The sequence below is a fragment of the Sminthopsis crassicaudata genome, chromosome 3, assembly GCF_048593235.1.
Source record: "Sminthopsis crassicaudata isolate SCR6 chromosome 3, ASM4859323v1, whole genome shotgun sequence".
NCBI lineage: Eukaryota > Metazoa > Chordata > Mammalia > Dasyuromorphia > Dasyuridae > Sminthopsis > Sminthopsis crassicaudata.
In genome coordinates, this window is record NC_133619.1 from 636,001,106 (window position 1) to 636,028,043 (window position 26,938).

At 49.4% G+C, this 26,938-nt stretch overlaps 1 protein-coding gene across 1 annotated transcript in view; it reads right to left on the reverse strand.

Annotated features, from left to right (window-relative positions):
* Positions 1-26,938, reverse strand: part of LOC141564308 (tyrosine-protein phosphatase non-receptor type 11-like) — a 38,408-nt gene that overhangs the window by 9,724 nt on the left and 1,746 nt on the right. Inside the window, 3 exon segments of the mRNA XM_074306637.1 lie at positions 7,822-7,954; positions 7,957-8,015; positions 10,365-10,487. Coding sequence (XP_074162738.1) covers positions 7,822-7,954; positions 7,957-8,015; positions 10,365-10,487 — 315 coding nt within the window.

The window sequence follows — 26,938 nt, forward strand, 5'->3', positions numbered from 1 at the left end:
CATGTGTTGATTTACATTCGGTCTCCTTAGTTCTTTCTCTGGATGCAGATGGCATTTTCTGTCTAAAGTCTACTGGGACTGCTTTGGATCACTGAACCACTGCGAATTTGACCCAAATTCAAATCCCACCTTCTTCACTTTCAAGTCTACAGCACTCCTCCTCTCCTCCTCTCTCCCTCCTACTCTGCCTCCTGACTTCCTTCAGTCCCAGCTCAAACCCCCCTTCTCCAGGAAGTCTCTCCCTACCCCCTTAATTCTAGTGCCTTCTCTCTGCCGGTTATTCCCCATTTAGCCCGTTTTTAGTTTGTTTGTAGTTAAATAACTACAAATTGTCTCTCGGTTGGATTGTGAGCTTCCTGAGGACAAGAATGATCTTTTTGTATCCCCAGAACCCAGCAAAGTGCCTGATACACAGCAGGCACTTAGTGAACATTTATTAGCTGATTGAACTACCTGTGTGACCTTGGATAAGTCCCTTGTAAGCAGGAACCATCTTAGTTTTTACATTTCATAGGATTGCAGTATAAGACCCAGAAAGGTTGTCCCTGGGTCTATCGGCCCTCACCTGTAAGGTAAGGGAGCTTAAGTAGCCGACCTCTCCATCTGTGATCCAACGATCTAATGTGGTTGGGCTCCTAACAGGGGCAGAGCCGGGCTGGGGGCCACTGGCATATTGTGGGGTGGGCCCAGGAGATTGCAAGCCCCCCCTTGACCACTAGGTGGCAGCCTCTCTCTATTCTGCAGAAATGGGGCAGAGCTGAGATGGGGAGGGCAATTAAGAACTTTGGGGGTTCTCCAGAGATAAAGGGGAACAGTCTGTCCTTAAGACAGATTATCTGGGTGGGGGCGCTCTTACCCATGCTGCCCGGCACGAACACCCCCAGTCCCTCATTCCCACCACTCCCATCAACCTGGGCCATCCTGTCTCCACTTCTCAGCCCCACCCCCAGGACTGCTGGAAATCTGGATGGAGAGCCAGCTAGTCCGGCCTCCCCCTCACTTCCTCAAAGTCACAAAGTCAATAATTATGATTTGGTGATAGGGCTAATAATAGCTCCACCCCTGCTAAATATCAGCTCGTCATCTCCTGACAGGCCTATGAAGTAGGCACTCTGATTATTCTTATTTTACAGGTGGGGAAACTGAGACCCTGAGAAGCTAAGTGGCTTTGCCCAGGTTCCCACAACTACTAAGTGTGATTGTGTGGGAGAGGCACCCTCCTTGCCTCCTGAGCCTGGCAACCTATCCGCTGGGCCCACAGTCCCCACAGCCAGTCAGTGAGTGAGCCAGGCCTTCTTACTCCAGGCCCAGCCCCCCCCTCCTTCCTGCTGCTTCTACACAGCTCCAGGCTCTTTCCTTTGGATCTGGCTCAGAGGGACTTGCAAGGCCTTCTGGTCCATCCTGGCCCACACTGTTCTGGGAATAGTGAGGAACCCAGTCTGGCTGGAATAGGGAACATGAAGAGGGGTAAGGAGCTCTGGAAAGGTTGCCTGGGGCCAGACTCTGGTGGGCCTTCCAGGACCTGGCCAAGGAGTCTGTTTTATCCCAGAGGCTGCCCTTGAAGGCTGGGCGCTGGGGGCTGTGCTTGAGGAAGATGATTCTAACAGCTGGGCAGATGCATTGGGTCAGGGAGACAGAGAGAGAAGGAGGGAGGGAGGGAGGGAGGGGACAGAAGGAAAAAGAGTGAGAGAGAGACAGAGAGAGAAAGAGAGAGAGAAAGAGAGAGAGAGAGAAGGGAAGAGAGAAAGAGAAGAGAAAGAGAGAAGGGGAAGAGAGAAAGGGAGGGAGAGAGGGAAAGGGAGAGGGAGAAAGGAAGAGAGAAAGAAAGAAAAAGAAGGGGGGAGAAAGTGTGGGCAAATGTGGAGCAAAGTGGAGGGGACTGGAAGAGGGGCTGAGCTGGGACATCAGCTGTGGGAGCCGTGAGAAAGTCAGGTGCCAGAGATGTCAGGGCGTGATGTGGAGGGATCACCCTGACTGCAAAGGCTTGGGGAAAGGAATCAGGGACAACAGGCAGTGAGCTCAGTGAGACGGGCGAGTGTGGCTCAGGAGAAGGTGAGTCCTGTTGGGACAGAAGTGGACAGGTCATGGAGGTGCCCGGGGGCGGTCAGGGATGTCAGAAGGGAGCTCAGAAATGACTCAGAGGCAAGATAAGGATTAAAGCCCAGGAGTGGATGAAATCAAGAGAGGTTACAGAGGGCAGGAAAGAAGGGGCCCAGAAGACCCTGGGAAACCCTGAAGAGAGAGAATGGACACAGGCCAGGCGTCCAGCCTGAGAAGCTCCACAGTCAGGTGGAAAACCAGTTCCACAAAAGCCAGCGTGGGCGGGAAGACGTGGGGGAAAGGTCACACACGTCAAAAACAGCAGAGGAAATCGTTGGGTGGAGGCTAAGGAAAGGGTACGATATGTTGTGGTCAAGAGACTGCCGGCAGAGTGGGAGAGAACAGCTCAGTTGAGTGGTCGGACAGAAGCCAGACTCCAAGGGCTTCAGAGGGAGAGAAAGGGAAGGAAATCCTTGGCTTGATCCAGTTTGGCTGGGAAGTGCAGGAGCCACACAGAACGGGGGTCTGGGGGCACAGGAGGAAAACAGTGACGAGGGCTGTGCTGAGGAAGCAGGAGACCTGGGCCTGTTCGTAAGCAGCAGTGGGGAAGGAGAGATTAATGGAGGAGGAACTACGGACTAGGTAAAAAGTGCCAGAGGATACCGAAGGGGAAGAGACCAAGGGAACAAGTAAAGGAGATGGCCCTGGCAAGGAGAAGGCCGCTGCTCCGTCAGGAACGGCCGAGGATGATGCAGAGGGCTTGGGAAGCACACAACTGAGGAGAAGAGGAAGGTCAGGGGGTTGGCCTTGCTTTTCTCAGGAAAGTGAAAAGGCAAAGTCCTCTCTCTACTGAAGAAAAGAGACGATGTAAGAAGCTTGAGAAGAGAAGGTTTGAAACAGCTACTACTGTAGGAGAGAGAGACAGAGAAAAAGAGACAAAGACAGAGAGGAGGATGAGGAGGAGGAGGAGGAAGAAGAAGAGAGGGGCAGCTAGGTGGCGCAGTGGATAGAGCACCAGCTCTGAATTCAGGAGGACCAGAGTTCACATCTGGTCTCACTTAACACTTCCTAGCTGTGTGACCCTGGCCAAGTCACTTAACCCCAGCCTCAGGGGGAAAAAAAAAAAAGGAAGAAGAGAAGGGGAGGAGGAAGGAGGGAAGGAGAGGGAAAGAAAGAGGCAGAGAGACAGAAATAAGAGGCACAGAGACGGAAAGACAGAGACACAGAGACCCAAGAGGGAAAAATAAAAGTATGAGCCCAGTGAAAATTAGGTAACGTGTTTGTAGTGGGCCTGGGCAGCACACTAAGTTGGACATGATTCACCACCATGTGAGTAGAAGCGCAGAAAGTGGGTGGCAGAGGTAATCCAGGGCTGATGAGAAACTCAGCTTAAAGCCCTCCCGTTTCAGGGAGCCCAGCCTCTCCCACAGCAGCCCATTTTCCTCTTAGAATGTCTCCAAGCCCCAGAGTGCTTCTCAACACGTTCCTCCCTTTGTGTTCTGGGGCCAAGTAGTGTAAGTGGAATCCTTCTTACATAGGGCAGCCCTTTAGTACAGTGTGCTATGTACACACACACACACACACACACACACACACACACACACTCATATACACACATTCTCTCTCTCTCACACACACACACACACTCATATACACACATTCTCTCTCTCTCTCTCACACACACACACACACACACACACACTCATATACACACATTCTCTCTCTCTCACACACACACACACACACACTCATATACACACATTCTCTCTCTCTCACACACACACACACACACTCATATACACACATTCTCTCTCTCTCTCTCTCACACACACACACACACACACACACACTCATATACACACATTCTCTCTCTCTCACACACACACACACACTCATATACACACATTCTCTCTCTCTCTCTCTCTCTCACACACACACACACACACACTCATATACACACATTCTCTCTCTCTCACACACACACACACACACTCATATACACACATTCTCTCTCTCTCTCTCACACACACACACACACACACACACTCATATACACACATTCTCTCTCTCTCACACACACACACACACACACTCATATACACACATTCTCTCTCTCTCTCACACACACACACACACACTCATATACACACATTCTCTCTCTCTCTCTCTCTCACACACACACACACACACACACTCATATACACACATTCTCTCTCTCTCTCACACACACACACACTCATATACACACATTCTCTCTCTCTCTCTCTCTCTCTCACACACACACACACACACTCATATACACACATTCTCTCTCTCTCACACACACACACACACACTCATATACACACATTCTCTCTCTCTCTCTCTCACACACACACACACACACACACACTCATATACACACATTCTCTCTCTCTCACACACACACACACACACTCATATACACACATTCTCTCTCTCTCTCACACACACACACACACACTCATATACACACATTCTCTCTCTCTCTCTCTCTCACACACACACACACACACACACACTCATATACACACATTCTCTCTCTCTCACACACACACACACACTCATATACACACATTCTCTCTCTCTCTCTCTCTCTCTCACACACACACACACACACACTCATATACACACATTCTCTCTCTCTCACACACACACACACACACACTCATATACACACATTCTCTCTCTCTCACACACACACACACACACTCATATACACACATTCTCTCTCTCTCACACACACACACACACACACACACACACTAATATACACACATTCTCTCTCTCTCTCTCACACACACACACACACACACACACACACTAATATACACACATTCTCTCTCTCTCTCTCACACACACACACACACACACACACACACACACACTCATATACACACATTCTCTCTCTCTCTCTCACACACACACACACACACACACACACATATCCCTCTTCACTCCAACTTATCAATGTCCTTCCCAACATGCCTTGCCTGCCAAGACTAAACCCGACCCTCCCCCAGATGTCGTCCACCCATGGCAAAGACGTGAACCTCTCCCCTCCCTGAATGGCCACATGAAGAAAGGCATGGTTTCCAGAAGGAAGCAGGAAGACACTTTAACAGGGATATGCTGGAAATAACCCATAATCACTTTAAACAGGTTGTAATCAAGGCAACTAAGGTCGCCTGTCCCCATGGAGAGAGTGGACCAAAGGAAGAACATGGCCTCTCAATCCTCTCCCTCCCATCTTGGCTGTGGTTACCTGAAGAGCTGGTCAGAACCTTGAGACCCAAAGAGAAAGGGTCTTGCCTCAGAAACAGGTAGAATTGGAACTAAACTCCCATCTTCCTCTTCTTCATCTCCCCTCCGCACAGTGATTCCAGAATAGAGAAACTGGGGCAGAACTCAATATTCTTGATGAGGTTGAGCCCAGGGAAGACTACAAAGGCTCTAGAAAGAACCCTGGACCCAAAAAAATCAAGACCTGAATTCGAAAGCCAATGATACTTTCTAGTTGTTTGACAGTGGGTGAGTTGCTTGGTCTCTGAATCTGTTTCTTCTTTTGTAAAATGGGGATGAGAGATAGTAAGGCCTAGTGGATAGAGTACTGGGCTTCTGTCAAAATTTGGGTTCAAATCTCCTGCTCTGATACTTACTAGCTGGCTGACTGGATGAGTCCCTCAGCCCCTCTGAGCATGAGCCAACTCCCTATTCTTTCACTTAGACATGGGGTCCATCTGGGTTCCTCATCCACAAGATCATGTACTGACACAAAAATAATAATAGAACTACCCATTTTGGATGACTTGCTTTCTATGGAAGGGGGTGGGAGAGAGGGAGAGAGAAAAATTTGGAACACAAGGTTTTGCAAAGGTGAGTGTTGAAAATTATTTTTTGCATGTATTTGGAAAAATAAAAAATATATATTAAAAAACAAAGAGCAGGGCATGAGGAACCCACCTTATTTTCTTTCTTGGCTGAGCAATTACAGCAATAAGTCACAAAATGTTATGAATCAAGTTTACCAAGTTTCTTACATATTTAAAAAATAACAACAATAATGCTATTTTGCTTTATCTACCTCACAGGGCTACAAACTGTAAACTATTAGAAAAACATGAACTTGTATTTATAACTGGTCACCACAGCACTAGGGGGAGGCCCTGGGTGGGGAGAGGGGGAAGGGAGTTCAGCTGGAGGAAGTGAGATTTGGCTAGGGAGCCTCTCTCTGGTTCTCTCTCTCTCTCTCTCTCTCTCTGTGTGTGTGTGTGTGTGTGTGTGTGTGTGTGTCTTTTGCTGTCTCTATCTCCCTTTCTATCTCTCTTTCTCTGTTTCTGTCTATCTCTGTGTGTGTGCTTGTGTCTCTTTCTGTCTCTGTCATTGTCTTTCTATCTCTATGTCTGTGTGTCTCTTTTTGGGTGTGTGTTTCTCTGTCTCTATCTCTCCATCTCTGTCTCTCTAACTCTGTGTGTATCTCTTTGGGAGTGGGAGTGTGTCTCTGAGGAAGTATGTCTCTGTCTCTGTCTCCCCTTCATTGCCTCTCTGTCTCTCTATGTCTGTGTGTCTCTTTGTGGGGGTGTGTTTCCGTCTCTGTCTCTCTGTGTGTGCATGTGTCTCTTTTTGTCTCTCTCTCCATCTCTTGTCTCTGTGTGTCTCTCTCTGGGAGTGTGTGCGTGTCTCTGTCTCTGTCTCTCTGTCTCATTCACCCATTTCCCTTGCTTGGGCCTCCCCTTATGATCGGCATGTGTATGTGTCTGGGTGGGGAGGACTGAGAAGAGGATCAATCCAAAGGGTCGGGGGTGGGGGGGAGGGAAGGGTCCTTGATGGTCACAGCCAATTAGTAGCTACAAGGAGAGGAACTGGAAAGGTGTGACTCCCCCCCCCTCCCCAGTTCCTCACTCCTTCAGTGACTCAATTCAAGAAGTCTTTCCATCTGTCCGTCCTTGCCGCCTCCAGGCAGGGCATCCAACTAAATCCCCAACTGTGGGAGGGGGGGTGGGGAGAGAGCGCAGTGCCAAGGAGTCTGACCCGCCATCACTGAGACTGAGGCAACCCGCTATGGGGGAGAGGGCGGGGGCAGACACCTGGTTCTCTTTCCTGAGATCTAACCTCAGTCTTTCTTGTTGCACAACCATGGACAGCAGCTACCCAGCCTGGTATAGGCAAAGGAACTCTAAGCTTGGAGGCAGAAGAGATCCGAGTTCCAATCCTGCCCTAAACAAGCTCAAGTTTCTGAGCCTTAGTTTACTCATCTGTAAAATAACCTGCAGTACTCCCCTCCCAGAGTCATTGGGCAGCAGTATACAAGAATGCCTTGTGACCCAAAAGCATCAAACAAGAGTCGCCTTTTGAGGAATGGTCATTTGGGGGGAAGGTCTGGACCAATGATTCCCATTACAGAATATGGGGAACTCTCAGTGTGGAAATTTCCTTCACTGATACATATCTTATATGTATAACTTAGAGCAGTTATAGAAAGTCACCTAAGTTACCGAAAGATTAAATGATTTGTCCAGTCACTCAACATTACCAGTTGGGATAGGACTCAAATCCAGGTCCTTCTGAAGCTGCCGCCACCAACCACCACCATCATCATCATCATCATCATCATTATCATCATCATCATCATCATCATCATCATCATCATCATCATCATCCCTGAAATAAGTTGCAAAGCAGCCCTGCCCAGCCCTTGCTCGAGGCTGTAAGGCTAGGAAGGCAGAGGGGCCTTGAATGCCACACCAGGCATGTGGCGCTCACCTCTCGGATGTTGGGTCCTGGCAGTTGAGTGGGTATCTGAGCTCAATGACGTCCCCATTTTTCTCCCTCAGGAGGCCGTGCTGTTCTGTGTAGTACTGCACCAGCTCAGCCAGCGTGGCAAACTTCTCGCCCCATAGAGGTCGTAGTAGTCGCCGGAGTTCTGGATTTTAATGTGGGTCACCTCCTCATTTCGCCTGCAGAAAGTGAGATCGACATCAAGGCCTGTTGGGGGGAAGCCTGGGGTGGGAGGCCCTATCCCTAATATAGAATGGGAGTCAATGGACATCCTCCAATCCCAGAAGGTCTCCCTCAATCCCTCTCTATCCTGGTGCCTTCCGGCGGTTAATTAGCTCCTACTCCTTGTAGATAACCTTGTTTGTACATCTTGGTTTGCATGTAGCCTCCTCCATTAGACTATAAGCTTCCTGAGGCTAGGGGACTGTCTTTTGGATCTTACTGTATCCTTAACACAGTACCAGGTACACAGTCGAGGCTTAATAAATGTTTATTACTTGATTGATTTTGTCTTTCTTCCTATCCCAAATGGTGGGCACATAGAAGGGGCTTAATAAATGTTTGTTGACTGACTACAGAAAAGGGCTCGTGTTTAATAGTAGAGGAAGGGACCATTGCCCGATCCCCCTGCCTCAGAATAAGAATCCAAACAAAAGAAATCCCCAAGCTTTATAAAGAGATTTCCAGCAGAAAATGTCATAGGATCTTAGATTCAGAACTAGAATCAACAAGATCATCCTCTTTTTCGAGATACTGAAAGAGCAAAATAGAGAATTTCAATTTCTTGCCAGGATCACACAGCAGATAAGAATCTGGGGCAGGACTTGAATACAGGTCTTCCTGTCCAGTGCTCCATCCATTTTGCCACCTAATGAGCCCCATTTCCCTTAGCTGTCTGATGTCCCTAGGAGGCTGTGCTGGGGACCTTCCCCTGTTTATTCCTCTGGGGGGGGCTATCAGGGGAGAGGGCTGGACTTGGAGACGGGAAGGTAACCCGAATTCAAATCTTGCTTTAGGACTTTGCTAGCTGTGCGCCACTTTCTCCGATCTTCAGGCTCCCAGCTGTCAAATGGGGATTAAAAACAGCCATTTTCTCATGGGCTAATGCGATCACCAAATGAGATAAGATGCTTTGCAAAAATTAAAGCTCCATATTAACGTCCGCCATCATTTCCAAGTCTCAAAGCCCAGGCTGGGCAAAGCCGGTTTTGCTGTCTAATTTCTGGCTACCCTGTCTTCAATGGAGATTGTTCTCATGCCTCATTCCACTCCCTCTCACCCCAAATGCCTCCCCCTGTGCCCCAGTCCAGTTGTGAGACTCAGGTAACTCCCGCTCTCGGGTGGGAAATCCCAGGGTGCTCCTCTCTAATTTCCTATGGTCTCTTCCCCTCCCCCACACACAATGCCCTTGTTCAAGAAGACCACTCCTCCCCCAAACTTCAACCCCCTCCCAATGGGCGCCCCAGTCAGACAATTGAGGCCATTGATACACCAGAGCCCCGAGGGAGGCCAGGCTGGACCAGGCTTCCCCCCTTCATCCCCCCTCCCAATCCAGCTCACAGACACACACAAAGAACATGGGCCATTGGGGGAGGGGATTCAGAGAAAATGGAGATGAGGAAGGGGGAAGGGTCCCCCTCACCTCCCACTATCAGTCTAAACTCCCCATTGGGACTGGCTCTAGGGATGGGGCTGGAAGCCAGAACTCTAGATCTCCTAGTGTACTCCCTCCAGGAGAAAAAACTAGGAGAAGGGGATTGTCTGAGCTGGGGGAGGGGCCTCAGAGGTTCTTAGAGGAGGAGACCATTGTGGCTGAGGAGGCAAACTAGAAGGATCTAGTCCCCTCACTCCCTCCCCAGTCTAAGGAGAAAAGGTCCCTTCCCTGTATAGCAAGACTAATTGCTCCTCCTAAGTCATCGGCACTGCCCATGTCCAGAGAGAGGTAGGGAAGGGATGTGGGCACCTAGAGATAGGGGAGAAGCTCCAGAGACCCCTCCACATACACTCTTCCTTCTATAGGGAACCAGGTGGTGACAGATGGGGGAAGGGCCTTACTTGGCTCCCAAAGACCCCAGAACAACTTTGCTTCTGTGAAGACTCTCAGGAGGCCTCATGGCCTCCAGGTCTAAGGCTGTGGGTCCTCTCCGGTGACCTTGATACAGAGAAGCATCTTCCCCTCCCACGCACCCCTGCTCCAAGACTCTGGCTACATATCCTGGACACAATTATAAATATTTGGATACTCCAGGAGCCACAGGCCTCTATCAGCACGAACATCTGTCTACGGCTGAAGAAGGCGTGGGAGGGGGGGAGGATGGGGTAATCTGTCATTCACCTTGACTTTGACCTTTACCAGATGGAAAGGAGAGACTCTCCACATGGCCCCTGGACTGAGTCTCACCCTCAATATGGACACAGCCATTCTTTCACCTTTGAATCCTTGTCCTTCCCCAAGTGAGAAAGTGAAGCCAGCCCCCCCTCCCCCTTGCTTCCACTTCCCACTGCCAGAGGGTCCCAAGCATCCCTACCTGACCGAGAGGGTAAAGTCACCAGGGTTGCTTTTGCTTGGCCGGGCCAGAAAGCTGCCATGTACACCTCGGGTGAGGAGGAGCTTCTCGGCCTCCAGCCCACTGATGTTGGGGTGAAACCACCTGAGGAAGTAAGAGAAGAGCACACAGTCAGCCCTGCCCAGCTTGGACTCCACCAGAGCAATGGGGTCCTCCATCTTCTAGCTAATGGGATGGCCATGAACCACACATCCAACATCTGGGGATCTGATCCTGACTGGCCTCCCATTACAATCCCCAACACACACAAGGAAATGAGTGAATCCCCCAAGTCCCCCCCACACAGCTGGATACTCAGTGACCTCCTCATTGCTCCCCAAATACCTTGGGGATTAAAACCATCCACCCCATATTTTCTAACACACACCCCAATATTCAATGATCCCACTACTCCCAAAATACACTGGGAATTATACATGTCCCCATATATTCTCCCACTACACATCAGAATACTTTTTGACTCCCTCATTGACCTCAACATAATTTGGGAATTAAAGCCCCCCCCAAAAAAAAAATTACCCAACACACACCTGAATACTCAGTGACCTCCTCATTGCTCCCAAAGTACATTGGGAATTAAAGCCCCCCTCATATTACCCAACACACACCTGAAAACTTAGTGACCTCCTCATTGCTCCCAAAATACATTGGGAATTAAAGCCCCCCCCAAAAAATTACCCAACACACACCTGAATATTCAGTGACCTCCTCATTGCTCCCAAAATACATTGGGAATTAAAGCCCCCCAAAAAATTACCCAATACACACCTGAATACTCAGTGACCTCCTCATTGCTCCCAAAATACATTGGGAATTAAAGCCCCCCAAAAATTACCCAATACACACCTGAATACTCAGTGACCTCCTCATTGCTCCCAAAGTACATTAGGAATTAAAGCCTCCCCCCCCCATATTACCCAACACACACTTGGATACTCAATACTCTCATTGTTCCCAATACATTGGAATTATAAATCCCCCACATGTTCCCCCAATATACATCTGAAAGTATTCACTTTCTGATCCCGACATACATTGGGAATTGAAGCTCCCCTCACATACTCCAATCCACACCTGGATACTCGGTGACCTCCTTATTGCTCCCAAAACACATTGGTAATTAAAGGTCTCCATATCCCCCCAAATACACCTGGATACTCAGTAACCCCCTCACTATCCTTAATATACATTGGAAATTAAAGCCCCACCCCCCATATTACCCAACACACACCTGGATATTGCCTTTCCTATACCCAAATACATGTTAAAGTGTGAGAGTCCCATGCTCCCCCCAACCCCCATAAGCACCCGGATGCTGACCTCCTTTTACCTTCAGTAAATACATCTGGAGAATGGTTCCTCCCAATGTTCCCAGTGGGAGACTTGGGGTAGAGCTAGAGTAACCTTTTGGTTCCCACAGGCTACAGGCAAAGGCATTTGCTTTCAGCCTGGCAGCCCCCAGAGCAGAGTCTCTTCTGGACCAGAATTTTTAAATTTTGTCATACATGAATCCCTTAGGCAGTCTGGAGAAACCTATGAAATCCTCAGAATCCTATTTTTTACTCTATCATATACATAGGTTTTTGGAGGATGTCAATCATATTAAAATAGAACTACCAAAATATTTTCCAGAAAAAGTTCACCGGTCATAATTTAAGAACCCCTGCTTTTGGAAATCTTTCTTTGAGCCTTTCCGGCCATGACTTGGTAAGGAGCAGAAAGTGAAGGATGTGGGAGAAACCCGGCTGGAGAAGGCCCCGATTGCTCAGTAGTGAGCTCCCAACTTTCCCAGGAAAGGCTAAACTTTGAGAGCCAGCTAGAGAAAGTTCAGGGATTTGTGAATTCCATCCCCAACGCCTAGGAAACAGGAATGGGGAAGCCCCACAGGCTTTTGCAACAGCCTTCTCATGGATGATCTTGCCAATTCTTCCTCCATTTTCATGGGTCCAAAGGCTCACTCCTGCTGCTCCTAGTCAATAAAGGATGAAATACAAACGCCTCTCTTCTCGATCACAACTGACCCAACCTCCGTTTCCAGCTTTATTTCACATCTTTCCACTTCCAAAGCAGCCTTTTTCCACACGTGACTCCTTCATCTCCTGCTTCCAGGCAGTACCCCCTTCCTGCAACACCCTCCTTGGAAGCTTTAGCTCCTCCACTCCAACATCACCTCAAACACCCAGCGATCCTTCCCCGGCTCCCCACTCAGGGTAAGGTACAATGTAATTGTTTTTAATATACAATGTAGCCAGCCTCAAAGGGGTGTAAATTGCCTGAAGGCAAGGAGTCTTTCGGTTTGTTACTTTGTAAACTCCACACCACTTAAGAGGGCCAGGGAAGTAATTAACAAGTGCTCTAGGGTGGACTTGTTCCCCTTTCCCATAGCCCTCCCCTGCCCAGGTCTGTCCTTGTAACACTGTAACCTACAATGGACAATTAACTGGTCCCCTGAAACATTGTAACCTCACGCAGGATAATTCAGAAGAAAGGCCCCCACAGGAGAACTCCCAGAATCTGTTTGGGTCTAAGATCAGGGGAGATAAACAAACTCCTGCGGGCCCTCAGCACTTTAAAGGATTGTTTTGGAGAGAAGGGACCATGTGATCCAATCCCCACATAACGGAATTGAGGGCCAGACTGGATTTTGAAAACTATCAAGCCTTTACGTGCAATAATAATTTACATAACACGGAAGTTCGCAAACCACTACTTTAATTATCTAATTTAATATAATAATAATTTAATTATCTAATAATTCCATACTCACAATAATCCTGTTAGGTAGGTGCTATTATTTTTACTTTACAGATAAAGAAACTGAGGCTGAAGGAAATGGACTTGCCCAGGGTCACAAAGCTATTAAGCAACATTTGAACTCAGGTCTTCTTTCTTTAAGCCATCTAGGTGTCTCACACTGATTTACAAAAGAAAAGGCCCCTAGAGGTCAATGAGTGCAACCCTCTTTTACAAAAGAGGAAAACTGAGTCTCTAGGAAACAATGACTTGTCCAAAGTCACACAGATGGCAAAACAAAGAGCCAGGATTCCAGGTTGGTGATCCTTTCTCTGCTCCCCATTGAGGAACCTGCTAAGTTAAGGGGGAGGAGGGAAGCGATTCGTCCAAGAGTCTCAAGGGTCTATGGGAAGGTCACTGGCTGTAGATCCAGTTCAGTTCTAGCTTGACCACTCTTCAAAGCATGGGGAAAGTCTTAGTGATTTGCAAAATCCTATTTAACTCAAAATGTCTGTGTACCTGCCTGCCTGGGCACAGCAACCGCCCAACAAAATACAGCCTGAGAGGGCATCTGCTGGGGCTGAGGGTAGGACCTGGCCTGGGTCCTACAAGCCCTCTCTTTGCAAGGGATGATGGGGGTCATGGGTCTTAGCTCAGACTGGGATAGCCTGGCTCTGCCAGTAAAAATGCCCTCCCTTCTAGTATCCTTAAAGGCCATCAGGGCCAAGGGGGGTCAGAGATCACTGAGGTCATCTGGGCCAACTGTCTCATCTTCCAAATAAGGAAATTAAGGGCCAGGGAAATGATGGTCACAGAGGTCAGAGGTAGGGTTCAAATCCAGAAGGGGGAAGGGAGGAGAGGGAGAGAGACAGAAACAAGAGACAGATGTGAGAGAAGAAAACACAGAATGTCAGATAGAGATAGAGAGACAGAAACAGGGAGGAGAGAAAGACAAACAAAAAGGATGGGGGGTTGGGGGGAATAGAGAGACAGATATCCTAGGCAGGAGTCCCTGTCACAGAGATCTGAGCATTTGGAAGCTGCCATTTTCTTCCCCAACAAGAAAGCTCCCTCAATCCCTCTAATAAAACAAAACTCCAAACTCACTTTTCTCAATAGACATCCCACTGTCTCAGGAAAATATCAACTTTTGGAGGGCAGGATGATATTTTCCTAGAGTCTTTGCACCCCAGGGCCTGGCACATAGTAGGTACTTAATAGATTCTCAGGGTCTTAATCTTAAAGCTGAGAGGCCCTTAGAGATCCTCAGGTCCCTTCCTCCCATTTCACAGAGAAGCAAATTGAGGTAACTAGAGCTGAATGACTTGCCATATGGGTGGGAGTGTCTAAGGTGGGCTTCTGACTGGAAGCCCAATGCCTTCTTCAGTATCATTAAACTAAAGGAAGAAATGGCAACGTGCCGAAATGCATTTAGAAGAGGTGAAAAGGAGCAGGGAAGGAGAAAGCTAGGAAGGCAGGTTAGGACTGGCTCCAGGGAGCCTTGAATGCCGAGCTGAAGAGTTTGATTTTATCCTACAAGCCAGGGAGAGCCACATATGCATTCTGGGAAGGACAGCAGTTCTTTAGACAGATTACTCTAGCACTAGGCACACAGTAACACCTTAATAAATGTATACCAGTTTGGACATGTATATATATATTGTATTTAACTTATACTTTAACATATGTAACATGTATTGATTGGTCAACCTGCCATCTGAGGGAGAGGTGGAGGGAAGGAGGGGAAAAGTTGGAAAAAAAAAAGTTTGGCAATTGTCAATGCTGAAAAATTACCCATGCATATATCTTGTAAATAAAGAGCTATAATAATAATTTAAAAAGATATAAAAATGTAAAATTATTTTAAATGTAACTGAGGGAAATATTAAATAAATAATTTTTTTAAAGAAAAATTAAATAAATAAATGTTTGCTGGTCCCAGAGGGCACCTGGGCTACGTTTAAGCCTCATAGAAATCTTCTCTCCTGTCATATTTTCAGCAGCTCCAAAGTCAAATTAAATTCGGTCATTACGAAAATCAAGTTTTTCCTACTTGTGAAAATTAAAACCAAATCACCTTTGATCCTCATTTACTTGATCTTGAAAGCTAATATGGTTAATTTTAATATTCTAACAAGACTTTGTTAGTTTTAAAACCAAATCACCTTTGATCCTCATTTACTTGATCTTGAAAGCTAATATAGTTAATTTTAATATTCTAACAAGATTTCGTTAGTTGTACAATTTAACCCTAATGGTGAACTAACAAAGCTAATCTTGCCATAAGGACAGGGAAAAGAAAAAAAAAAAAATATATATATATATATACATATATTAATATTTTCTGACTTCCTTAAGCTGGGGATCATTCGGCAGAGGGAGATATGGGAGCAGAGGAGATCAGTTTGGAGGTTGCCCCAATGGTCCAGGACAAAGGTAAGGAGTGCCTCGAGTAGGGGATGCAAAAGGAGCCAGGATGGGGAGATTCAAGAGCTGTTCCAGAGGGGCAGAATGGGCACTACTTGGCAATGGATGAGAGACAAATGGGCAGAGAGAGAAAGGTTTCAAGGGAAGACAGGAGACAGGCAGGCAGAGGCAGACGGAGGGATGGAGACAGAGATGAGGGACAGGGAGAGCTGTTTCCATTTGTCACAGAGGCTCCCTCCCTGCCCCGCATCCGCCTCTACTGTGGAAAATGCTGAGCCCAGGGCTGGCAGGCGAGCCTCTTCGTGAGGGCCCGCCATGGGCTGGAGTGGAGATGAGGGGGAGGGAACTAGGCCAGAGCTGCGGTTTGGGGGGAAGGGGGGGCCACCAGGTTGTTTTTTCCTTTGTTAACTTCTATTCAGATTTTCCATCACCCCTTCTGAGCACCTCACTCTCAGGGGGGGCCGGGGCTTTATCAAAGCGGAAATCTCCTCTAGGGAGCAGATGGGACCCCGAGTTCCTGTGAGTTTGGGGGCCGTCCTGGGCCAGAGTAATTTCAGTATCTCCCCCTCCCTCTCACCTTCCTCATGCCCAGCCTGGGAAGCAAAGGTGCAGGGATCTGGAAGGAGAAGGGAGAAGGTGTTTGGGGATGACCTCAGGCTGGGCTGGGGAAAACCAGAGGCTTCCGTCCCTGACCTCTTCATACCAGTATGTTGTAGAGCAGGGAAATTCTGTGTGTGTGTGTGTGTGCGCGTGTGCGTGTGCGTGTGTGCATGTGTGTGACAGTGTGTGTGAGTGTGTGTGCACTCGCACGCTTCTGAGTGTGTGTCCCCTTCCCTGCCTGGGCCCATACCTCCTCCTGCTATGATGAGGCCGATCCAGGCCCGGACTTTCTGCCCAACAGCAGGCTGCCTCTGTGTCCTTACTGGGGCTAAATCCTGGGGAGCTTCTCAACACCGTGGAAAGGGGGGCTGAATATGGAGCAGGTGGCCCTGGGCTGAGATCCGGGATGTCCAATATTCACCATCTCTGCATTTCCCTTCCTCTTCTGTCGAATGAGAGTTTGAGATGCCAGGCCCTTCCAGCTGTAGGCTTATGCTCGTATACATGTATAAGTAGCTCTGTTTCCCCTGGCCTCAGTTTCCTGTTTTGTAAAGAGAGATTGGGCCAGAGGGTCTTTAAGGCCCTCCCCTCTTTCTATATTGATTTCTGTAAGTCATTCAGTCCATCTGTCTATTAAAGAGTTGGCCCCTTCCGGCCCTAGATGTGGGGCCTACATCCTGCCTTTCCATCTGGCCTCAAGAAATGGCAACATGGCGGGGCGAACATGCCTGGTGTGGCCCCCAGGATAGTAGCCCTGGGGAGGACCCGGCTGTAGCCACAGACAGCCTCCATGGGAGTGGGAGAGACATCGTCCAGGACAGGAGGGCTTTGTTGCTACTGTCATCTCCCTGGCGGAGGGGCCGATGGGCATGAAACCCAGGGCAGGCAGAGCAGCCAGCTGCTTTCCCAAAGCCAGGTTGGTGGCCCCACCCCTGCCCCCTGGCAGGGCCAACAGACTGTCATTAGGGAAGTGAGACCAGCCACACTGCCCCTCCTGGTCTCATCGCCCCCAGGAAATGAGTCATAACAGGCTCAGGGTCCCTGGGCAGCGCCCACCCCCACCCTGGGAGATGAACCCAAGATACTCAGCCCTGAGAGTGACTCAGGCTGTATCAAATGGCCTTTGGGCATCCAAGGGTCCCCACCCCCAGCAGGTACTAGAGCCCAGATCTTGCTGAGGTGGCACCCCCTTTACGGGCCTTGCCCATCTTCCCCCTCCCTCGGTGAGCTTGGAGAGAAGGCAGGATTAACATGGCTGCTGCACCCATGTGGCTGTTCCCCAGGGCTTCCCACAATTCTTTCCCTGGATCGCTGGGCAATGTGCCCGTAGACTCCTGAGGCATCTTCCCTTCAAGGGGATGGAAGGAGAGAGGGAAGCCTCAAAGGTCAGACTGGGAAACCACAGCTCGTTGTCCCCCCTCAAATTTATCGCACCTAGAGCTAGAGCTGGAAGGGAGCAGGATTCGAATCCAGGCCCTCTGCCTCTGAATCTGAACCTTTTTCCAATGGATCCCATTGTCTCTCCCTTTCACTGAAGGACCTGAGTTCCAATTCCACCTCATCCTCACTACCTCTGTGACCTCCTGGGTCTGTTTTCCTCATTTGTAAAACAAGGGATTAGACAAGAGGACTCTGGGAATTACTCCAAACTCTAGATTTTGGATCCCATGAGTCCTAAGTATCTGCTCTAGGGCTGTTGCCCCATGCCCGGAGACTGGGACAGCACCAGGAGAGCCTGGGAACACAGATTTAGAGCTAAGAGGGACTTGAAGTTCAACCCCATTTCACAGATGAGCAACTGAGTCCCAGCCAGGGAAAAAGAATGCTTAGGATCCCACAGAGAGTCAGTATTGGATCTGGGGTTCAAACTGGAGCCCCAAGACCCCAAAGTTCATGCTCTTCCCACAGCACAATGCCAGTTGCCTAAAATAACACAATAAGAGAGACCAGAGAAAGGTTTGTGTACTCCTGGGACCTGGCAACTCCTCCTTTCAACTACGAGGTCTTTACCTACTCGTTACATCTGAGGGCCAAGACACGAGGGGGGACCCTCCTTTCCCTGGACGCTTCAAAGCCTCCTCCCTGGCAGCATCACACAAGGGAAGGAGCTTCGGACCAGGACCAAAAGTTTCAAATTAAGCTTTGCCCCGGCTAACTGACATACAAAGAGCGACAGACTGCATTCCTCAAACACTGGGCGGCCGCCTCCCCTCTGCTTGCCTCAGTTTCCCCATCTGCAATATTCAGACAATAAGACAATAACAGCATTTATCCCCCCACTCCAAAGGTTATGAGGATTAAATGTATTAGTATTTGTAAAGTGCTGGCTATGGTTCTCTTGATGAACTGGACATTCGTCTCTCTAAGCCTCAGTTTCCATTTCTGAATAATTAGGACCTTGGACTAGATGATCCTGAAGGTCACTTCCAATGCTAAATCTGCGTACCCTCAGATGCTCTCAGCATTAACCACGGCCGGGCAGTTTGGACCTGGACTCTGTCCAGTGTCCCTGTGGATAAATGAGAGGCGTCCGTATCCGAGAGAGTGAGAACAGCCACACCAGTCTAGGGAATGTGGAAAGTCACCCAGAAGGAGGCGCCAGCCAGAGCAGGGAGTAGTGTCTGACACCCAAATTGTGGCTTCGGGCTCTGAATGAAAAGCAGTCTCTCATCCCCATAATGCTGGGCTCTCAGCCTGCCATCGAGCCCACACCGGTCACCCCCTGCAAGGGCTCATGGGGAAACTCATTTCCTTGGCCAGCGGGGCCCCTCATGTACCCACAAGTCCCCCACATACAGCACTCTTCTCCCCTCCAGGGGTCCCTAGAAGTCTCACGATGGACCTCAACCATCTCCCGAGCCCAAGGGATCAGGGACCTCTCGGCGCTGATGCCCCATGATCCTGGTGATGGTGAGACACCGGAGCCCCCAGATCTACCCGTACTTTCACAAGACTTTCTGCCCTTCCACCTTCGGCTCCTAGCCACGGTCACACCGGTCACACCCTTAACACAGTCCCCAGGTTAGGACGCTGCCAGGAGGCGAGTCCTCAGACTAGATTACTCCTCCTCTCCCATGTCAAAGAAACCTAGAACATCTGTGGAGCTGCCCTGGAGTCTCGCTCCTGCTACCCCGTTCCAGAATTCATCAGAAGAGACAAGGAAGCTGGCTGCCCACCTAGGGCTTCCCTAACCCCACCTTGGCAGAGAGGACAACCTTAGTGAGAAGGTCCAAAGGCTGGAGTAGGAGCCCAGCATCCCCCTCAACGAGGTCGGCCACCAGCCCCAAGGGCCCCGGGAACAAAGTGCCTTCCAGGCACATTGGAGAGCCCGGGAAGGGGCCAGCAGGTGCCACGGCTGAGCTGGCCGTCCGCGGGGCAGAGTGTCCCTCATGTCCCCATGCCCGGGGTTCTCCCTACCTCACCATGGCCCTGAGCCTCAGAGACGCAGCCAGAGACCTCCGTCTGCCTGCCGTCCAGCTCCGAGGCAGACCAAGACGTTAGTCCACAAACCACAGGACACGGAGGGAGCAGAAGCCGGGGGGAGGGAGGAAAGGGGGCGGGGAGCGGGCGCCCTAATCGGGGACTTGGCTGAGCTCTGGCTGGGCGTGTGGCAGCCTGATAGGGGCACAGCAGGGGCCAAGGGGACAGGCCCGAGCTTCTGAGGGAGGAGGGACAGCTGGGGCTGAGGGCTGGCTGGAGGGCAGCTCCAGGGAGCCGTGCCAAAGGGACCCAGGACATCGAGGCCCGGCCCAGCCCATCTTTCCTCCTGGCTAAGCCAGCTCAGCTCAGGACATGGCAAAAGGGAGGGAGGACGTGCTGGCGGTGGGGAAACTTTTGCTCTGAACCAAAGGGCACACAGCGATGATCGCGGAGAGCTCCGTTCTCCCCGTTGATCCCAAGTTAGCAGCTCAGGCGGTCTTGGAAAGGAGCAGAAACAGCTTCCAAGGTGCCGAGCTAAGCCCAGTGCCCAGAGAGGTGGAGCAGACATTGGCCTTCAGTTAGTACTGGGCCAGGATCAGGGGAGAGACTGGGAGGTCTGGATCCCAAGAGATCCCCTGAGCCTTTGATTCTAAGGAGCAGGAAACGGATCATCCAGTCCAATGCTCCCATTTTACAAATGAGGGATTTAAGTGACTTAAGTCACGGAGATATTAAATCTGAACCCAGACCTTTGGACTCCAGAGACAGCACTCTTAATTCTATAACATTGCCCTGCCCCCCCAGCCCAAAGTTAAGCTGCATTTCACCCTCCGGAGGCAGAATGGTGGTCTCCCTAAAATCCTCCTGCTCTGGAGACTCTCAAGAGGTCCCTCAGTTGGTTATTTTAGTCTCCTGCTCCTGTCAGGAGGGGCCTTCTCTAAGTTTGCCCCAGGAGCTCCCTGCTGCAGTCTCAATCTGTTCTTCTTAGAGTAAGAGAGGTGGGCGGGGAGAGGGGAACAGAGAGAGAGAAAGGGACAGAGACAAAAGGAGATAGGGAGAGAGAGATAGAGACAGAAGAGGAGGGGAAGGAGCCACAGAGAAAGGGACAGAGACAGAGAGAGAGAAAAAGACAGGGTGTGGAGAAGGGGAAAAAAGAAAGCAGAGAGAAAGTGGTAAAGAGTGGAAGGAACAAAGAAAGCAAAAGAGAGAGAGAGATAGAGAAGAGAAAGGGTAGAGAACAGAGGGAGGGAAGGAGAGAGACAAAGAGAGACAAGAGAAAGAAGGCAGGGGAGGAGGAATAGAGAAAGAGGGAGAGAGAAAGAGACACAGAGACATTGAGTGGGGGAAGGGAGAGAGAAAGAAAGATATGGAAAGAAAATGGAGATAGAAAGAAAAAGATGGGGGCAGGGGAGACATACACTCACAGAGAGTGGGAGAGAAAGAGGGAAAGAAAGAGAGAGGGGGAGAGAAAGAGACACAGAGACATTGAGTGGGGGAAGGGAGAGAGAAAGAAAGATGGAAAGAAAATGGAGATAGAAAGAAAAAGATGGGGGCAGGGGAGACATACACTCACAGAGAGTGGGAGAGAAAGAGGGAAAGAAAGAGAGAGGGGGAGAGAAAGAGACACAGAGACATTGAGTGGGGGAACGGAGAGAGAAAGAAAGATGGAAAGAAAATGGAGATAGAAAGAAAAAGATGGGGGCAGGGGAGACATACACTCACAGAGAGTGGGAGGGACAGAGAAAGAGACAGAAAGAAAGGGGAGAGAGGAAGAGAGATAGATGGAGGGAGTCACAGAGAGAAGGAAGGAAGAGACAGAGACAGATCCACAGAGAAACTCTTATGGGCAGTAGGGAGGAAGAGAAGGGAATAAGCTTTAATACTTTCTGCCGAGCACTGTGTGCCAGTAAGCACTTAACAAATATCCTCATTTCATCGGCACAACAACTCAGGGAGGTGCTGTTGTAAACCCCGTTTTACAGTTGAAAAAAATCAAGCCAGACCTAAGTGACCTGTCCAGGGTCATAGCCAAGAAATATCTGAGCTAGAATTTGAACTCAGGTTTTCCTGATCCCAAGCCGTGTTCTGTGCACCACAACAGACAAAGACAGAGCCCGAGAAATACAAAGGGGGAAGAGCGGGGATGCCCGGTGTCCACAGGCTGTGGCCCCTGCTTCCTTGCCTTCGTCTCCCATGATCCCCCAAGCCTCTTCTGTCCTGGCCCAGGAAATCCTCGCTGAGCCTGTGGCACAGCTGTCTGGGAGTCCGTCCCCCTGACAGGGGGACCCGAGGAAGCCACCGATGATTAGAGCCGGGGGAGCCCCCAGACCCCAGCCTCGGGTTCCGTGGCCTCCTTACAGATGGGAAAGCCGAAGGCCGGGGCTCAGGTAGCGTTGGACAGGTGTGCATGAGAAGCCTGCTTATGGCAGTTATGAAATCCTGTGATTTGGAACTGAGGATTTTCATTTTACAGATGAGCCTCAGAGATGTAACAGGAAATTCGTAAACCTGGGGAAAACTCAACTGAGCTAGATGGGGGAACGGGAGCAATCCATCTCCCAGAGAATATGGTTCTTGACTTTTGGGGGGTCATGGATAGGAGAGGCAGACTATGAGAGACCCTCTCCTGATCCTCCAATCCCCTACCCTCAACCATCATGCTTCTGCTCACCTTGTCCAAGGTTACACAACTAGCCCGTAGCCAAAACAGAATTCGCATGGAGTACCGCTTCCCCAAAACTGGGGGCACTGGCCATCCCGCCACATCCTATGGGGAATATTTTTAAGAAGAGACTCCTCAGCCTGGTCTCAGGGGGATGGATCAGGCTCAGGGCTGTCTGGAGGCAGGAGCATGGATGAACCGACTTCTCCGGCTGCAGGGTAAGGGAAAGGTAAGGCAGAGGAGAGGAGGATCAGGGAAGGGGGTACTCTCTCTGACTAGGCTCTCATCCAGTATTTGGCAGTGACACCGGCCAAAGCCCTGTCCCCCCTCCCAGGCATTCTCCCTCCCCCATCGGACAATCCAAGAGCAGAAGCCGAATTAAGAACACCAGGGTTAAATTGGGAGCCCTGGGCACTGGGACAGAGTCGCTTTTAGCCCTGGGCAAGGACAGAGTAGCTATTTCTGCCTTCACACTTCATGAGGAATTTTTCCTTGGTGTGTGTGTGTGTGGGGGGGTGATCCAAGGAGCTGGCACTCGAAGGATTTCAGTGGCTGTGCCTGGGACACCTGGAGCTTGGGGGCAGAAGAGGGAGGGAGGATGGAGCAGCTAGAGCTCTTCCTGCCTGGGAGAGGTGAGCACAGTGATATTTTCCCATAAGCCTAAGTGGAAGGTATAAAGACCTACTCAAAATGGGAGGGAAGAATGGCACTAATCCCATCCCCTCCATCTGCAACCAGGTCTACCCCAGTCCCCAAGTCTGCAAATCCTTGGCTAGATGAGCTCTGAGCCTCCTTTCAGCTCTAACTATGCTCCTATGATTTGGGGCAGGTCATGGTACCTTCCTAGCCCTCAGTTTCCTCATGTGTCAAATGAGGAGGTGGAACTAGCTGCCTTCTGAGGCCCCCTCCAGCTCCTGATGTGTCATCTCTAAAATGGAGGAAATAATACTCCCACTATTACTTCACAATAATGTTGGGGGGAAGTGATTTGCACACTTCGAAAGCATGCTTAGGGATGTGACATTTCGGGGGCACCTGACCTATCATCACCCACAATTTTTTTTTCATCACCCACAATTTAAACTCAGCGAAAGTTTAATTTGATTTCCTCTTATGTGTCTAGAACAGTTCCATGAACATAGTAAGTGCTTAATAAATGCTCATGGGGCAAAATTGTTGATCGTAATCACTGGGCTTTCCGCACTTGCAAAATTGGAGATACAGAAGTACAACTTTCCACGTGGCAGGGCACGGATTTGGGGGCAAGGTCCCACCCACCAAAGGGTGAGTTTGAGCTCATTCTCCATTGTGGGAGGAATGGGATACAACCTGGGGGGTGAGGAGACAGAAAGTCTCTGAATCGGGGTTCAAGGCCACTGCTAGAAAGTCTGCTGAAGGGAGGGGGAAAGAGTTCACCTCTCTACACGGAAGGACAGAAAAGGTTGTCAGCCCTCTCTAAATTTGGCACCTTGAGGCAGAGCTCCAGTCACCCTGTCCTAGTTACAGTTATGCCAGGAAAAATCAACCCGGCCCTAATCCACCCCTCCGTTTTAAACCTGAGAAGCACTGTCTCCATTTTACAGGTGGGGAGACTGAGATGGGAGAGTTTACCTAGGGATTGGCCCAAGATAGTGATCTGGTGAAATTCAGAGATTTGAGGACCGACAAAGACTCAGAGATTTAGAGCTAGAAGCCATCTGGTCCAATTCCATCATTGTACATATGGGGAAACTGAGGAACAAAGGGGGGGACGCAATTTACCTAACATCACGCCGACAGTAGTAACCAGTTGAACTAAGAGCAGAACCCGGGGTCTCTGACTACAAACCTAGTTATTTTTTTCATTATAATCCAGCCCTGCAGGATTAAGGAACTTTTTATGGGGGAGGGAGGTGGAGTCAAAAGGGATATATTTTCTCCTGTCAACAGACAAGGTCCTCCCCTCTTAGTTGTAAGCTTCCCACTCCCACCCCACCCCCAGGGCAAAGCATCCCTCTCCCAGGGCCAGGAGAGAAGATCGGTGGGGTATGATCCCAGAGGATTCTGGTCTGGTATCTTAGAACCTGGATTTGGTCTCTTTGCTATGTCATTCTCTTAGCATTTGACCCCAGGAAAGTCCCTTCTCCTCTTGCGGCCTCAGTTTCCTCACGTGTCCAATCAGAAGCTGGAAGAGATGACGGCTAAAGTTACTTTTAGCTCTAAGACCTATGATTCAGCCCGAAGCTTGCTGCTGCTTCTAGCTCTGTACCCTCCCAGACCTGGGGATTTCCATGGGCGATGATGGAGAAGGGGGAAGTTCAGAACTGGGGCAAAAGTCTTGACTAGGCTAACAGATGGGCCTGGCCATTGCACCTCTAAAGGGCCCGTCCCCAGATGGGACACATTGGGAGAATTCCCAGTTCTCCACGTGAGAACTGTCAAGCTCTCCTCCCCCAGTCCAGGAACTTCAATAGCTCTTACCCAAAGAAGAGTCTAGAAGCCCTCCTCCTGATCAGTTTTCTAAGATCCTGAAGGTCACTGAAGCTGATGTCCAGAAAAAGGATGGACACAGCCTTTTGGGAAACAGCCTCCCTGACTCCCTACTGAGTCCCTTCTTCCCTTACTCTCCCCTATTCTCCCAAGAGTTCTGTGTCGAGGACCACAGCCCAGTCATTGGGAGCAGGTGGGAATATATTAGTCAACAAGCATTTATTAAGCACCTACTGTGTGCCAGGCTTTTATATCTGATTAACTAGAAGGAAGGGCACAAGCAAGCGATATTAAGAGGAAATGTCTCAGGTGCTAGATTTAAGCTGGAAGGGACTTCCAAAGTTGCTTAGTCCAAGCCCCCATTTTACAAATGTTCTCAATTCTAGAGATACAAGAAAAAGAAGAAAAACAAAGAGTTTACAATCTAAAGAAGATAATGGATATGTAACTAGATAAATAGGGGATGCAAGCTGAGATGAGAATGGCTCTTGCTGTGGGAGGATTTTCTCTGGGAGAAAGTAGAAGGTGACCCCACGTTCCTTCCACTGTTCCACACCGTTCCTCTCAGTTTCTGATCTGGACTGATTTCCTGAGAGGAGGAGAATTGAACTCTTTGGTGAAGGAGAGGAAACCCAGGCTCCCAAAGTAAAGTATTTTGACCAAGGTCATCCAATAACTAGTCACCCAAAGGGCAAAGGTAAGCTGTGAGCATGGGCCTTTGGCTCCAAGAATCAGAGAGCTATTCTAGAATTCCAGAGCTTGTGTTTCTATAGTATCTTAACGTTTGCATGTAATAGGGAGAGTGTCTAGCCTGGAGTCAAGAAGACCTAAGTTCAAACATAGCCTCAAAACACAAGTTGTATGATCTGCCTCAGTTTCCTCAACTGTAAAATATGGAAAAGAATACCTACTGCCCAGGATTGTTGTGAGGGAATATTTGTAACGCACTTAATATAATGTCTGGTACACAGTAGGTGCTATATAAAAGGTAATTCCTTAGTATTATTAATTATTAATCATCTCGTGTGATTTCTCACCCCAGTCCTGAAAGGCAAAAACTACAGGTGACTATTGTCCCCAATTTACAGATGAGAAAACTGAGACTGAATAAGTAAAGTGACTTGTCCTGGGTCACACAACCAGCAGGAGTCTGAGGAAGGATTCCAGCCCAATTTTCTAGACGTCAAGTCCAACACTCAGTTTGCTGGTAGATTAACATGGTCATTCCACAACCAATGGGTAAGAGTTCTTGGATGCATCACAGAGAGTGCTAGATTTGGAGTCAGAGAAGCTGCATGGAATTCCAATTCTCTGTGTTCTGTGAGACCTTAGGCAAGTGATTTTAACCCCTCTGTACCTCAGTTTCCCCATCTGTCAAAGGCAGGCCTCAACCAAGATAAGCAAGTTCTAAGAGCCTTTTAAGAGACAGTGTTTCAGGGACAGGCGATCTACACTCCAACCCAGACTGGGGACAGGGGAAGGGAAAGGGCACGTGGCCCAAGTTCTCACCCTCCCACCTCCAGAGTGAGAACCCAGGCAGAAACAGCAGGAAGTACCCAGTTCCTGCGAGAGTTTCCTTCTTCCCTCCCGCCTCAGACAGGAAGCATCGGCCTGGGCCCAACATCTGTCCCGTCCTCCCCCATTTCCTGTTGCTTTCATTCCCACCCACCCCCACCTCGACCCAAAAGAACTTGGTAGGTGGAAAGGGGAAGGCAAGCCCCAGTCCAAGCCTCCAACTTCCACCCCCCTCCAGGGAGAACTAATGGGGATGGGAGCTGAGAAAAGAACCCAGAATTCCCACTTCCTATACTGACCACTGAGCAGGGTGGGACATGAAGGCACAGTCTGGGAGCCGGTATCTCTGGGAGAGCGGAGGCCCTCCCTTTGCCAGGGAGCTCAGTTCTCCTCCCCACTCAGGAACTCAGTCCCTGAAGCTGAAAGGGACAGTGTTTGACAGTGGAAAGAACAGTGGGTCCCTTACGATTGTCTCCCAAAGCCCCCCCAAAAAGGAAAAACCATCTCCCCCCTCGAGATGCATCTCCTATCTAGTTATATATCCACTGTCTTCTCATAGATTGTAAGCTCCTTGAGGACAAAATCCTGCTTTTCTTTGTATCTCTAGAGTTTAGAACAGTGCTTGCACACAGTAAGCGTTTAATAAATGCTGATAATCCATTGTTATCAGGGAACCTCAGTTCAGAACCTGTCCAGCCAGTGCCCACCA